Raw genomic sequence first — 16767 nt, 5'->3', positions numbered from 1 at the left:
AAAAAAAAAACAAGAGGCAAAAAGATACACAGATAAAATCAATTTTGCCAAAGCAACCAAAGAAATGACACAAGGCAACAATTACCCAGAGACACAGTCTAACACAGAGCACTGCCCTCACACGCCTGACAGTACTAACCGTATTTAAAGGGTCGTACCACCAGAGGAAAATGTGTGACTGGAGGCTGTTGAGTCAATATTACTCAGCCTGATGTATGAAAGTGTGAACACGCGGCTGCGTTCTCTCACGAGAGACATAAACACACATCTGCGGGAGCAAACAACACTTCACAAATGTTGCAGTCCGCTGGTTACTGTAACGCCATATCATATCTCAATCACACATGGTGCTGCGCCACGTAACATGCAAAGCGTAAAATGATCACCTCGACATGTGATCGAGTATGTAGGACAGCTGGTGATGGATGATGGCCTTCTCCAGTGAGAGTTGAAAAGAGAGTAGAGAGAGTTAAATAAGAAATGAATAAGTAATTTAAGTAGGAAAAAAATAGAACGTCAGAGAGGAAAAGGATACATGGGGGAACAGGTTTAGCTCAGGGCACTGGAGTGGAAATGTATTTTCATTTTAGAATGAAAAAAAAAGGTGGATAATGAGTGTAGAAAAGTAAAAATGGGTTGATAAAATATAAAGACACAGTTAAGTCCTCTCTCGCTCTCTCTGTCTCTCTCCATTGTGTGTCTGCCAGTTGTGTGAAGCTGGGTATCTCATTAACAGTAATAGAGGAAGCTGGGCAGAGAGGCAGTGCAGTGAGCCAGGGGTATCCCCAGCCTGCAGCCTGACACACTGACCCCTCCTTCCCTGCTTTTGTAACTCCCTCCACTATTAACTGCTCCACCTTGGACCATACCACTTCATCAGTCCAGAGGAGATATTGTTTGTAGCTCATCAAAGCACTCGTCCAGAGGATGTTTGGGAAAGTGTTAAAATACCTCTGTTTAAAAGGGGTTTTAGTGTGGCCTCTCTCAGATGTTTGTGCGTCTCTAAACCAGGAGGGGGTGTTAAGGACGGGTTTGTCTTCGGGAGGTCTGGTATGTTATTTCAGTTTCCTCCGATTGTGTTGCCCTCCCTCAGGATGCTTAAACTTAGGAGCCACATAAAAACACATCCGAAGACAAAAGTTAGAATAACAATCCAGTTTATCCCCCTCTTCAGAATAAAGGAATTAGAGCAAAACGACAGGAAAAGGCACATGGTGTGTGTGTTTATTATTGTGTGCATGTATTTAAGTTACTCCACAGATGCTGTGGGATGATTTTGTGCTATGCAGGCCAGTGTGTGCTTTTTGTTATCTAGCAACAGGCCTGATGAGTCTCTCTCTGCGAGCCTGTTGGGTTTGTCCTGGTAGTGCCAGCTGCATACAGGGCAGGTGAGACGCCTGGAGAATACTAATGGCTCCATGAAAGCCCTGAGTGCCGATTCTGACATGGTGAAGAGAATACTAATCACCCATTTTGCTGAATCACAGACAAACAGGCCCAAAAGACACAGTTGCTTTTAATAAAAGCAATTAAAACATAATTCACCGGTGAAACTGTTCTCTTCAAGCAAACGGACACATTTAGTTCATCACCAGAGTTAGATTAAATGTGTAAGGCAATGGAGGCATGGTGACCGATCGGACAGCCAATAAAACAGTGTCAGTGTGTGTTTTGTGTGTAAGCAAGCATCCCCCTTTCACATACTGTATCCACAGAAACACTTACCAGCTTAACAGCTTAGTTACCGACTCCTTATAGTGACCCAGGCAACACGACTTCCTGTTAAGGTTCTGCATCCAACAATAACTACAAAAGAACACTCCACACAAGGACAACAATGTAAAACAAAGCAGGGTTTTCTGAACTTGGCAGGACAGCACTTCACATGCACCTGAGCTGAGTGTTATAAACTATGTCAGCATATGTGTCCCATTTCACTAGCATGAACACTGCCACAGCATCTAACCCAGTTCTGTCCTCCATGCTTAATGACACAAATCCGTCATGTTTAACCCTGCCCCTGTCTCTGGCCCCGGTCTATCGCCTGAAGGACATACCTGGCCTACAGTACATCATCACTTCCAAGCCTCGACACAAGTGTGGAATCATTAATTTATAATAGTTTCCTATAGCGGATATCCGTCTCCACAGGTGGCACAGCTTGCAGACAATAGGTTTCAAATGTAATCACTCCATTAAGTACACATTTCTAAATTAAATTTGCAATAAATTCCCTGTGCGAGGGTGCCCTTTTTTATTGCTATGCCCAACATGCACATCTAGTTTATGTTTGTTTTGTGTGTACTGTATGTGAGGTGCAGCCTACTGTACCTGGTAGAGTGGCCTTGAAACACACCTGTGTGTGTGTAATAGATGCAGGGGTGCAGGAAGGTTCCTGGCATGCACACGAAGGCGTCGGAGGGCTGTTGAGGTGAGAGTCGACAGCAGACCCTGCCGAGTGCAGACCGCCTCGTCTAGACCCAACAAGACTGCCTCCATTACTTCACTGACTGCAAGCTTTCTGTGCTGAGAGACGCAACTCCAGAGGTATGTGCAGTGTAGCAGAGCAAGTTGATATCAGTGAGATATCCACAGGTATCACATTAGGTGAGCCATTACAGGTAAAATCCACTGAGGCCCAGGTAACTAGAAGTTATTAGCCTTTATTGTCCTCCTGATACCACTTAGTTCCAGTATAGATAATAACTAGGTCACCTCTAGAGGTAAGCCACAGAGAGACAGGCTAACCCTGTGGCTGTCTCCTTTCCTGTGTCCCTCTCTGTCCTCCCAGTCTCTCTGGGATTCAGCTGTCTGAAAACTGGTGCTTCTGTCCCAGTCCCACACAGCTAGTGGTCCCTGCTGACTCTCTCTCTCTCTCTCTCTCTCTCTCTCTCTCCTTCTTCTTCTTCTTCCTCCTCCCTTCCTCTCTCTTTTCTTCTCGCCGAAGCAATGCAGCCTCCGTCCGTTGGTCTGTGCGCCACAAACACAAACATTCCCACTAACAAAATGCAGCCGGTCTCTTAGTCTCCCTGGCTGGTAGTTGTTTTTAAAGCGATATGCACTCTCATACTGCAGCTCACGTGGAGAGCAACCAGTCCAGTGCCAAAGAGAAGAACAGACGACAGCACTCTCTCGTTCACTGTCTCACTTTTCAAGGAGAGAAGGGTTGGTTACAAGCCGCACACCTCCTCACACACCTGGTCAGACTGGACAATGTCTTGTATGCTTGAAGAAGACACAGTCATTGACACACACACACACACACACACACACACACACACACACACACACATTATGATATTTAGTCTCCAAAGTCTAGAGTATACTACTTTCTAACAGCACTGGGATTGTAGCCAGAATGATTTTAAAAAAAAAGATATTTTCCTCTGAGCCAGTTTTCCCAGGCTGGAGTATCTTGACTTGACCTGGCTAAATTCTTCCAAAACAAATTTAAGAATATGCAACCCATCTGTTACTCTCTTCCAACTCCACACATTATCCCTGCACAGTAGATAGAAGATCGAGATAGAAATCCACAATGAAGCTTATCTTGCTTTTGCTGATACACACCCATTTGCAACAATGGCCACATGGAGGCAATACAACCTCCACATACAACCTGTGCCAGGCTTACAGTCTGTGTGTATATCCTTGCCAGTCGGTGATAAACTATTGGCTTAACAGCTCTGCTAAAACAATACAGCTTAAATGACCAATGTTCTCTGTGTTATGGGTGATATGAATGTTGAAATCATTCTGAAATCAAACACAGGCACACACTTTTTCCTAGCTCCAGCAGCCATTTCTTGATCTTTACGGTCACTAAGGATTTCTTATATGTCAGTTTAAACATTTAAAAAAGAAAAAAGCTCAAATATCCAATGGTTTTATTCAGCCGGACTGATTCACTTTTTCCACTTTCCTCTGAGAGCCTTGATCAATAGAGAATTCAATAACTCTGTACTGTCCAGTAATTCTCTGCCTTCCTACCAAACCCAATCTGACTGTAGGTGGATTAAATGGTCTTTCGTAGCCCACTCTGATTCATGGAGGGCTTTATCGATGAAAGAGGTCACTCCTGTATTGCTGAGGTGGTGTGTGTGTGTGTGTATATGTGTGTGTGTGTGTGTGTGTGTATGCATTCAAGTTGTTGTATGATGCTCAAAGCATTTGTTTGTTACTGAATGTCAACATGAACATGAGTGAGTTACTGCCATGGCATTAATCAACTATAGTATACTGTATATATGAAAACTTGTATTTTTCTCTCTCTGCCTCTTTATCTTTCACTTTATATTCTCCACAGATGGCTAATTAAATAGATTTCAGAAGGTTGACTGCACAGAAATCCTAATCCACAATATTGCAATAAGCTTGCATCTTTATAAATTTCACCAAATACATGCTCCGAGATCCCTCATTCCACAACACCAGTTTCCCATCCCTCTATCTTAGGGCCTCATGTTGCTTTCTCAGTGGTGTCTTGAGAAACCCATGAGGAATGTGTGGCATTCCTATAGTGTGAATTTTCCAAAATAATTCAGGGTTTGGCTGGAGCTACACACTGGAGCCACTGTAATTTATGAGTTGTGTAAATGTTTGTTGTGGTAGGGAGGGAGGCAGGAGGTTAGGTATGACAGTGCACTGTTCACATGACTCTATGTGTGTGCAATGTCCCGCTGAATCCTGGGAAAGGTCACACAGGCCCTGTGATGTAAACAGTCAGCACCAGAGTGTCAGCTGGCCGGCTGTGACCATAGTAACAAGACAGAGAGAAGAAGACACTATTTGCCTTGTGATGGACAGGAATTGACAGCCAAACAGTGAGATTATCTGTGTGTTGCTTCATTCGTTCTTACACATATTCATCCACATATTAATGACAAATAAACCTCAGACCTGTACCCAGTCAGTTGTGAGATCATGAGGTCTCCTGCTGTCTTCCACCCTCTTCCTTTCTCCTGTCTCCATCTCTCTCCCTCTTTCATCTCTCCCTCATATCTCTCTCTATCTCTCAATCGGCCTCCTGCTCTCTGATCTCCACTCAGGCGTGTTATACTAGTGCAGGCAAGAGAGAGAGAGAGAGAGAGAGAGAGAGAGAGAGAGCGAGAGAGAGAGCGAGAGAGAGAGCGAGAGAGAGAGAGAGAGAGAGAGAGAGAGAGAGGGAGAGCAGTGGAGGGAAATGGGTCACAGACACTATAAATTCACGAGAACATGCTCAGCTGAGGCACTTTGGCACACAAATTCATAAAAACAGTTGTGTGCAAGAGAGGAGAACGTGTGTATGACACAGGAAAAGTTGTACAGGTACTACTCGTGCACTTCTTCTGACAATAAACCTTGCACCTGGCTTTTGCAGGCTTAATATTCTTTATTGGCTCATTTGGAACGCACACCCAACCACTTACACACACCAGCATCACTGTGACAGAGATTATAAGTGACATCCGTGTATAGACCCAGTCTGAAATTCCATTCCGATCAGTCTAGTTTAATGTGATTGTATTAGAGGTGCAAGCAGGAAAATCAATAACAAAACGTAATGTGGCTCGAGAGGGGGATGAAAGCAGTGAGCCTCTTTATGTCTATGTGTGTGTGTGAGAATGTATGTGCATGAGCTTCAGTATTCACAAAAGTGCTCATATTAATTAAAAAATACTGTTTACTGTGCATGCATGCAATCAGAAACCCCCACGATGACGCAAAAACCTTTGAAGTATCGGGACTTGTTGGTCTCTTAAGTAGAGAAGTTGACCTAGTTCATGTGTTATGTGCTTTAATATGTTATACACACATGCACAAAGGGTTGTTCACTCAAGAAAGCATGCACATACACACTCTCGAGCTAATCATTCTCTCCACTTTGCCTGGCAGATAAATATTAATGAGGATTACTATGTTACTGCAGTACACCCACGGGAAAACAAGAGACTGCATCTCTCTCTCTCTCTCTCTCTCTCTCTCTCTCTTTCTAACCCTTTCCCGCTTTGTCTCTCTTTGTCACTCATACACGCCCACACACACACGCCCACACACACGCCCCCCCCAAACACACACACACACACACACACACACACACACACACACACAAGAGAAATTCTTTCTTTTTTATCCCCATCTCTTCTTTCTATTCCTCTTATTCTGTCACAGCAGGATTCTGACACACAACACACTCACAAACTATGATCAAACCCCTTCATGTGAGTGAGTCACAGACAGTGCCTCCGTTCTCATTGAGTCGTGTTATCTCTGTCTGACAAAGGGCACAGATTGTGCTGGGATATTTAAGGAACATGTCGGGGTCTCCACATCCTGTTTTGGGGCAAGATGGAATCCATCAGACTCCTTCCCATCAATCCACACTCATCTTTTCTTTTTCTCTGCTCTGTTTCTCTTTTTCTTAAAAGGACTCCACACAGTCATTTCTGAGAATAGAGAAGCAGAGCTAATGAAGAAATCATTCTGAGCTCTGCATGAAGGTGACAGAGGATGGGAACACGCACGCATGCGCGTGCACGCACGCACGCACGCACGCACACACACACACACACACACACACACACACACACACACACACACACACACACACACACACACACACACACACATACACACACACACACACATCCATCCACTGGGGATGTTTTGGCAGAGGATAGAGGAGTCCACTCTCACCATAGCTACCCTGCTATGGTTCCACAGAGAAAACACATTATCAGCAGCTCACCGCCTTCAGCCTTCGCTCACAGTCAATGGGCGATCATCTCTTCATTGTTTGATCATGCTCGGTTCAGATTTACTTTGAACTTGTATGCAGCTGTGCCATGCGTCTATAGGTCTGCGGGTTGATTTTGGACAGGGAATAAAAGACAGTCAGAAAAAAAAAAATCATAGCAGAGAGTGATGAAAGAGGCAGGGTGGAGAGGAGGGTGGGAGTCTCCCATGTGCTCCCCCCTTTCCTCCCTTGCTCAAAAACATTCTTCCTTCTGAGCTGCCTTGGGGAGAAAAGGGGGGTCCCTTTTCATGCCAAACAGGGTGTGGTGCAAGAGGGGCCTTCAGGAGTCTTTTAGCTCCAGCTATTCCCACCTCTGTTTCTCTTTATTCCCCTTTTTTCCCTTTTCTTTGTCTCTTTAATTGGACTGACTGACCACAGCTCTCTCACCTACAGTCCTGGGGGCAGGTTGAGATCCCTGGGAATCAACACTGTAGCGAGGCAGAGCAGAGCTGCGGGGGCAAAAACTCAAAGCTCAGAACTGATATGTGCCAACAGAGGGATGTTAAAAGAAAACGAAACAGGAACTCATTTTGAATGTTGTTCCTTTGGTGTCCACATCAATTTTGCAGCTGCTTAAATGAATCCTGACTCTAATGTCATGACAATTAGATCAATCTGATAAGAAACAAGCAGAGTATCAACCTGACCCACAGAATGCCAGAGTCCAGCGATGACCTTTCTCTGTGATTGGTGCAGACGAGATATTTAAAGGTAACAAGGATCGATTAGTATTCCTGCCTCGCCACTTGCCTGGCTGCTTCTAGCTCTCAGGCCTATTGTGGTAAATTACAGTCGTGCTATTGTGTGTTTGCATTCCTATTCCGCTCATGAATGTGTGTTTTGAACATGTGCATGTGTCTAAGTCTCTATATGTGTGTCTTTGTGAACTTCTCCGACAGTGATCCACCCCTCCCACCTTTAAACCCTCGCTCCCCTGCGGTGCCCCTGACAACAACATGTTTCCTTGGAGAGCGATTCAACCTCCTCAAATCTGAAATGTTTTTCGTGTGTTTAGAAAAAAGAAAGAACGCACGTAAATGCACACGCATGTCTCGCTCTTTCTTGTGCCCTGTCCTTTGTTTGTTTGTTGTTTTTGTTCTTAATTTCACAGAAAAGAGCTGAGCAGCTTAACATGATAGCAAAATAACAAAGGCGGGGGATAATCCCAATTCAGGCCTTAATCTAAACAGTAAACATTCCTAAAAGAAGCTGTTTTAAACTGTCAACACCAACTGTGCAATTTATCATCATATTATACTGTAAACACCTAGTGTTTAGGATGATCTATAAGTCCTTTTTTCCCATTTTGTCCACGCTGATACATTTTTTTCATGTGTTGCCATTTCTACTGTAATTAAGGGTATGCAAGAGCAAGAGAGAGGGGGAATGAGCGATAAAGAAGCATGACGGGTCAAGATCTGAAGACAGCTACGATTTGAGCCACGATAGCGAGGATTAGAAGGACGGGATGAGGTATAGAAAAGAAAGTGATTCATTGAGCAAAAGAGGAGTAATCAAGTTTGCCTCCTCTCCTATTGTTCTGGAGTTAACGAGGCATGTTTTGTTCAGATGTGTCAATGCTGTTGACCGTGAACAAAGATGGTCTATGTTCTGCCTGTAGATATTACTCAATTAACTGTGATAGAAACCCACATCCATCAGAAACTACTGACACAGACGTGAGGTGATTCATCTGCATTAGATGAGTGACAGGGCACAGATGAGAAGATGGGCAATCTGGAAGGTGAAAAGCAATCTGGAGGATCTATTTTGAAAATATCTTTTCGAGTCTGAGGATTTAACAAGTTAACTTATGCTAATGGTTATGGAGAAGAGTGTTTGGCCAGCGGCAGTGCACACCCACAAACCTCTGCGTGTTCACTGGGAAATGGTGAAGGTCCGGATATGAAAAATTAAGCTGCCAAGTGTGCAAAATGCATTTAGTGGGATTTAAGCTGGCAGAAATAAACATTTCCACTACAACATTCCCCTCTGTTCAGTCAGCTGCTTATAGATAAAGATTTTGTCAATATTTTTCCTCTATGCAGCTCACGCAGTTGCATAAGGTGGAGATTGGACGACAAAGCAATGAGTTATCTAACATGGCAAGTCAGAGCAGGACAGAGCTGCATCTGTGTAGAAGTATTTCAGTGGCTCAGTGATGACATGGGCAGGTAAAGTCATAACCCAACAGACAGTTAACCTTTATGGAGCCTCTAGGGTAGAAACTGGTCGATCACTGAGCTTTGTTCACCTGCCATCTCTGAGGAGAGGAATCAGTCAGTCTGAGGATTTAAATTCTCATTTGAAAAACACCTTTGTCGATTTATTGAACACTTTTCTGCCTGTGTGATTTGATGGATAGCTATTTTGAAAATCCGATGCATTCACTACCTTACGCAGCAAGCTGACAAACATGCATCCATTCAGACCTTTTTTGCAGCAAAACAGCACAATAATGCGAGTGAATGTATGTAAATCACAACAAGTAATCCCCCTTCAGTCTGTCTGCACACAGCTGGCTGCAAGAAGAATGGGAGGCAGAGAAAAAGGAATGCAATCAGGAGACAGAGACCCCCCTTTGTGTGAGAAAATCAGCTTTTCTCCATTAATGAAGTTGATTTGAGTGAGTGTGTATGTGCACGGGCACCAGCTAATCAACCAGTAGCAATTACTTCTCTGAAAAGGACAGTGAATATTCAGTTTCTTCCCATCAAGCAATATGACAGCCAGCCAATTGGATAACAGTTAATCAGTTTTCCATCCACTAAAAAATGAATGGCACACAACCTGAAGTCTTTGGATAATGAGACCTGAAAGTATTAGAACAAATTCTAATTTATATTGCCTGAGACCTCTCAAGTTGTTTACTTCAGTGCAACTTCACTACAGAAGCAAAGGAACCACGTAGTGTTTTATGCATTTGTGTGAGGAGATGTGAAGGTTATAGCAGTTCTTTTTGTGTTGAAGAGGCTGGAAATATGTACTGTATGTCCAGGGTTATTAAAGTGAAAGCTGTTTTCATTCAATATATAGAAGCCATTCTGTGTAATTTATGATAGCATGGGCACAGCATGTGTGTGCTTGTGCGTATTACTGTATCCTCTGTGTACACGCTCAATCAAAGAGAGAACTACAAAGAGACCAGCGGCTCTCAGAAGTCACATTCACTCAAAGAGGCGTGTTAATGAAACTAAAGTCACAGTACATCAAGTGGGAAGACTGGGATTTCCAAAAAGGAGATGGAATTCAATTCAGTATGATCCTGTAAGCGCCTCATGATTTTAGGAAAGCAGTTTGGATGAGCCATAAGACCAGCTCGCTCATCACCTGCACACACACTCTACTTAAATCTGATTCACTTAATACTGCTGTATTTACAACATGAAAGAGTGCTGACGTGCATCACCATATGAATGCAATGGGGAATCGCACACACAAATACAGGCACAGCTGCAAACTTGAGTGCTACTTTCTTTTCAGCTTTCTCGTGGTGTAAACAACTTCGTGGAGGAGTGTAAGAGGTGAATCACCTGGCAGGTTACAGCTTGTCTTTACAACTGAAATAAAGGGTAACTTTGCAACACACATTCCACGTCTTGAGCTTAGCTGGAAAACTATTATCTTCTGCCGTCAGCACACACACACACCAGATTCACACAGACACATAAACACTGAAGCTTCTGATACCTGGCAGGAAAGCTCGGGCAGGACAGGATCCAGCACTTTAAACCACGCTGAAGGCGAGACTATGTGTGGCTTTGCTTGATGAAAGGAAGCTAACTCATGCCTCAAGTCAGTTCATTTGCGTTGACAGTGACAGGCAAACAAGCTGCACTCAAAGACAGCTCTCCCACAGTGAGACTTCCCTGTAACCTTGAAATCCGAGGACTGCAGTTGAATACATTAGCAGAGACAGACTGAGCTCTGGAAAGATTGACAGACTCGGACTGACAGACAGAGAAACACGGAGAAGTATTGTCCACTGTGGAGATTAAAAGCTTTGCTCTTGACTTGCCTTCCACCAATTCAAATCTAATACCATCCCCTGGATTAGCCAAGAACCTTTTTAAATCCCATTTACAGTACAGTACGGCAAGACACAGTCTCAGAGAGGAGGGAGTCAGAGAAGAAGGGAGAAAGTGTAAAAGAGGAATTGAGGGAAGTTTTGTGTCTTACCCTCTCTCCACTGTTCCTCCGTAGAGTCCCCACCGGCAGCTTAAGCATCATCCGGCGGGTTCTCCCGGGCGTCACGGCTCCCTGAACCACCATAGTACGCTCCAGAGTGTGTGTGTCCGTGGGTGTGCGAGCATGTGTGCGAGTGTGTGAGGTGGGTGTCCTCTCCGTCCCGTCCAGCCTGGCAGCCAGGGTTCACGCGAGCTATGCGCGTGGGTGTGTACGAGGAAAGAAGTGTGTGATATTAGTGGTGTGTGTGTGTGTGTGTGTGTGTGTGGGTATAGCAGCCCCACACTGGTCCTATGTGCCTCTCTCTTCTTCTATTTCCCTCTGTGTTGAAACACTTCCCATTCTGCTCTGCTCAGCTCCACTCTGCCGCTCAGGAGGAGAGAGAGTGTAGAGGGAGAGGGAGCGCGCTTTGTCTTTCCTCTCTCTTCTCCACTCTCTTCTCTCCGGCTCTGGCAGCTCCCCCTCCCTGCCTCCCACACTCACTTCCTTCAGTTGGGGGCTTAACCAGGTCACTGGATTAATGTGACGTTACGGCGGTTATTAGCATACGCGCTTGTGTCACGTGATCCAATAATAATTGTGTGTGGGGATATATACCCCCCACCATCCACATACACACACACACACACACACACACACACACACACACACACACACACACACACACACGGCCCTTACAGGGGATCACGTGGGGAACCTCAAAAGGAATATGGGATGTTTTGCCATCTGGTAGGGAGATTATCTTTGAAATCCCACATCCAGCTTTCTCTCCCTGCACTGTCTGGACGAGGACACAAAGGGGGAATACACACACACACACACACACACACACACACACACACACACACATCCATGCACAATGCTCATGCATGCAGATATTGATCATCCTATCACTTGGTTCATCGTCTGCATGCAGAAAAGTGTGGAAATCGGCCTGAATTTTTTTCACAAAGCTGTGACAGTTGTGGACTTTTAGCTGCGAGGCTCCAGCAGAGGTCTTCTATCATGATGGCTGCAGCCACGGAGAGCTGAGTCAGTCCTCTGTTTCCACCACGGTGGTCTTTACATGTCCATTAAAGCTATTGGACTCATGAGTTACAGCTGCACCTAGTGACTTACTGTCATATTCTCATCATCACTCACCGCTAAGCTCTGTTTGCCTCTGCACATCAATACTCAACTGCCAGGTGATTAACTTAAGTGGATCAACACACATGCACACACATATGTAGGCATACACAGATGTTCGCTTTGCACATATGCACACATACATGTAGGCTACAGTAGGTTCACGCATTAAACAGCTAACGTCTTGTATGGGCTAGCTAGCTATTGTAAGCCAGCAGCATTATATTATAACCAGTATGATTTAGCTTGGTATTATCAGTTATGAGGTGATTTGATCTTGGGTCACAGGGTATGAAATCAGATTAAAGCCACCAGTCAAAATGAGCAAACAAACAAGCCTTTTCCATCCACTATATCATTTCTTTAAGTGGGGACCAGTGCCGGCTTTAGTGACATGATACTGTATATGTCACACTTTCATAGACACACATATACACATACACACATTGTGCTAAAGCCGCATGGCAAGCATACAGGAAAAATCATCTGCAGTGGTAATCCCCAGTAAGCATTATTTATTCAATACCCTAGCCCACATCAGTGTGTGAGTGACTGTGGCCTACATGAGAAATATCAGAGGGCTATTTATAAACTTAGTTTGCAGACATCCAGGTCTTGCAGATGACACACTGGAATAACTGAACAGGGATCCAAAAGACAGAATTCATTTATCTTTGCCCTGTTCCTGGTACTCTGTGCGATGTGTGCGTTTGATGTTAATTCAGATCGCGATGACAGAGATTAACAGCCACTGCTGATTCAGGAGACAAATCTCGCTGCTTTCAAAGTAGGCTCGTATGATACCTTGACAGGGAGATGACAATACACTCTCCTAATTGAACAGTTTAAGTATGGTTTGTGTTCGTTTGTTCTCCTCCTACTCTCTCTCTTTTTTTTTTTTTATTATTATTATTTTTTTTTTACTTTTGAGATTTTTAAAATTCCACTGCCTCAAATCCAGTGAGGTGATAAGCCCTTGTCTTGACAGGAGGAAAAGAAACAAAAAACAATCTTGTTATTCTTGATGCCTCAGGCTGGATGCACAATGACCCATTTCAGTCAACAAGCATGCAGAAATAAAGGCAAATGGGATTTGCACTTAATAAAAATATGTGAAGTGCAAAACTGCATACATAATGAGGCATAAACATACAAAAATCTGGCAAAAAGCTGGGAGATTCTGCCTCTCTGTGCTGGATCAGTTCACACCAACTGTCCTCAAAATGAACTAACAGCTATTAATACATTTCCAACAAACCTGCATATAACAAAAGAGAGAAGGAGCGAGACAAAGAAGAGAAAGACAGAAGATCACTACCTGGTTATGAGAGATGCTAATGAGGGAGGTGCAAACAAAGCGCCTAGACTGTCTGGGTTTTATTTCTACTGTGTGTTTAGTGTGTGTGTTTGTCTGCGTAGTCTTTGTCTGTATTTGTAATAATAAGAAGCAATGGTTCTCAATTGTAGACCGTTGGCATTGTTACGCATTAATTTACCCTGATAACCCAGCCAGCCTCTGCCCACGGCTGTCTGACTCATCCCTTCGGTCCCGCTCCTCACTGTGTGTGTGTGTGTGTGTGTTTGTGTGTGTGTGCGTGTGTGTGTGTGTGTGTGTGTGTGTGTGTGTGTGTGTGTGTGTGTGTTTGTGTGGGTGGTGTTTATGGAAATGCCCTCTAGCTGGACTCTCTCCCCATCCCAGGCAGTGAAGGAGGGGGTTGAATGTTTATGTTACAAGACTCCACAAATTACAAAGGGTTGAGTTTCAGCGCCATTGCACAGAAAACACAGATTATACTGTATATCTAAACAATACCACCCTGATAGCATAACTCAATTCATTTCTCACTGTGCGCTTCTGTCTGTGCTTCTAAGTGTATGCTAGTGTTGTTTTTCCTCTATCTCATGAGAGTGAGATGAGCAGAAAGTGGGCCCTCCCACCCTTCATCAGGCCAGAACCAATCATAATGACTTCTCCACAGGGGAGCATCCACTTCAATTATCATCCCCTCAGCAGTGTCTGTGTGAGAAGGCCTGGGAAACACTTTTACATGTTCAGAAAGGTAACTGAGAGGCTGAAAGATTATCAGAAAACAGGGACATTTGTGTGACTCATTGTGAAAACTGGGACGTGTTTATGTTTCGGAGAGATTTGGTGGAGCACGGGGACAGGTTGTCCTGGACAAGCCGTGTCGCTCAGCACAACATCTGCTCAACCCGCTGGGAGGTGACTGTGTTTGGGTGTGTGCACATACTGCATATCTGCTTGTGTGTCTATCAAAATGATTACAATTTCAGACAGTGGCACCAATGGAATGTAGACAGACTGGAAAATCACGTCCATCTTTGAATGTTTGTACCCTGATGTGGTGCGTAGACATTGGCTTGAGAAAAAAAACTCTGTCTTTGTCTGGGTGCAGTCCACATTCACACATACACTGCCATTATACAGTCATTCATGCCTAAATGGAATTAGAATATATCATTCCAATGGGCCAATCAGTAGTCTGTCTCTGTTATGAGGGAAGCAAAAGACTTGAATGGGGCGCTGGATGTGCAATTTGCACCAGTGAACAGCATACAAGGCTTCTCAATTATACACCCAAGTCCACTGGAAAGCCTCTGCATGTGCTGGGCCAGTCACCATCAGACTCTGGGCCATGCATACGACAGGAATTAAAGGCTGAATGATAATAGCTGATTAGTTTATGGGTGTGCGCATAAAAAAATGGATAAAGTTTATGATGATTGTCTTTTCTCTATTTATTCGGGTGATTCTGCAGTCAGAGTGGAGACTCATGAGGCAAGAAAATGAGACACATCTGGTAAATTTGACTATATTATTTAATTTCATTTATATTATGGAGGAAACTAAAGTTTTCCCAGAACTTTGTATAATAACACAGAATGTGTTACTCTGTTCTATATTTCTTTAGTTCTATATTTTTTGCAAAGACCAAGACTAAGATTAATCCACGACTGAAAATAGTCATTAATTAATACACAATCTACTCCTGTTTGGTAATGTTTTCCAAAAAAAAAAAAAAAAAAAAAAAAAAAAAAAACTTTTTTAGGAAACATGCATATTTGTGAACTGTTTTTAAAGATTCACGTCTTCAGTATGAATGAATGAGCTCAGGGTTGAATGCCACAGACAGAGTAGGAAAGTCAATACATATTAATAGACTAAATAATGTTGTTTTGGTCTTATTATTTGATTTGGTAACAATAAAATATAGAATACAGGCATAGCCTTGAAAAATCGGACGGTTGGGTATACCAAAGCATAGCATATAACACAACTTCCCCAGTTAGATTCTGGCAGGGGACCTTTGTTGCATGCCACCCCCTTATCTCTCCCCTCGTTTTCTATCTGGTATCAAATAAAGGCAAAAATGCCTGAAAAAGAATCAATAAAAAAAGGACAAGCAGGGTAAGGATGTAGAGAAAAGGCTTTGAGATTTCTTAAAAGTTATGCCTTGGTCCTGACAGGACTTGACACTGTGACTCCGGTCTCATACCGATCATTACCACTATCAGATTAATGTAGACGGGATGACAACTGCTTGGTGGAGAGAGAGGAAAAGCAAGAAAGTGAGAGATGTAGAGGAAGAGAGGAGAAAGAGACAGAGAGAGTGAGGGAGGGAGATAGATGGAAGAGCTCAGCTTGCTATAATTTAACAATTTTATCACTGGGCAGAGGACACACCCATTACATAACCGAATGGTCACACATAATACACCCAGTCAATGGCCTCTATCTGAACACAACCCATCTACAGTAGCACAGTCAAAAGAGAAGAGTATGCTGGAGAATAGGTTACGCGCCATGCACATAGACACACACATAACGTACAATACAGTGACACAATGTGGAGAGAGTATCGGTTAAGTCACAGTGTTTGCTCTCCTGGCAGAATTAATGCTCTTACAGACTACAGGCCCTTTGTGGCAGACCAGTTCTCCCGAAGATGAACTACTGCTTTATCGCTGCTGGAAAGAGAGCAGACAGTGCTGAAAAGAGCAGAGCAGAGCAGAGCAGAGCAGAGCGGTACAGCTGCGATGGAAACAATCCCATCCAGCTGAGATCTTCCTCTGTCAGAGGAGGGTGAGGGGGATGGAGGAGAAAACGAGAGGCCTGGGAGGAAGAAGAGTGAGAGAGGGGAAGTTTAGCTCTGCCTCCAGGCCTGCATCATAAAGGCGATGAGGATGTTGGGGGAGAGGACTGTGGGGGCTGGAGACGTTTGTGGGGTGCACGAGGAGGAGATTCAATTAAACTACACAAGGTTCGAATGCATTTTTAATCAAGTCGTCGCTACATTTCCTGACGTAACTGTCAGCCTTTGTGAGAGACCGTGAGGCAGAATCTGAAAGAGGAGCTGCCATATCTCTCCCTGTCCTGTCCTCCCCCCGCAGCTCACATAGCTCTGCGGACCAGCAACACAATACACAGCAGCTTTGCAAGGAGCTGATGTGACGCCACAAACTGACATTTTACAGCAGCCAGAAAAAAAATCCAATCACCAGATACCTTCAAAGGGTCTTGTGTATGTGGCAGAGATGCTATGTTCATTGCTATGTGAACGAACAAATGTTATGGAACTCAAGCTATATAGTCACACAGATGATTGCTATTTTATTTTTTTATATTTCCTCTAAAATGAATAGACATTTCTCTTCTA

General features: G+C 43.8%; 1 protein-coding gene across 11 annotated transcripts in view; it reads right to left on the bottom strand.

Annotated features, from left to right (window-relative positions):
• Positions 1-16767, bottom strand: part of frmd4a (FERM domain containing 4A) — a 106883-nt gene that overhangs the window by 50014 nt on the left and 40102 nt on the right. For 2 of the 11 annotated variants that reach the window (XM_031293460.2, XM_031293461.2), the window contains exon 1: positions 10955-11407. The exons of 4 other annotated variants lie outside the window; for them this stretch is intronic. In XM_031293460.2, coding sequence (XP_031149320.1) covers positions 10955-11047 — 93 coding nt within the window. In that variant the 5' untranslated portion in view covers positions 11048-11407. Of the gene's footprint in view, positions 1-2331; positions 2890-10954; positions 11408-16767 lie in introns of those variants that run through there. 5 more of the 11 variants (XM_031293472.2, XM_031293457.2, XM_031293459.2 and 2 more) reach the window with 3 other exon arrangements.

Source organism: Sander lucioperca, chromosome 7 (assembly GCF_008315115.2).
Source record: "Sander lucioperca isolate FBNREF2018 chromosome 7, SLUC_FBN_1.2, whole genome shotgun sequence".
Lineage (NCBI taxonomy): Eukaryota > Metazoa > Chordata > Actinopteri > Perciformes > Percidae > Sander > Sander lucioperca.
The sequence above is the reverse complement of the archived record's forward strand: the minus strand, read 5'-3'. Positions and strand labels throughout refer to the sequence as shown.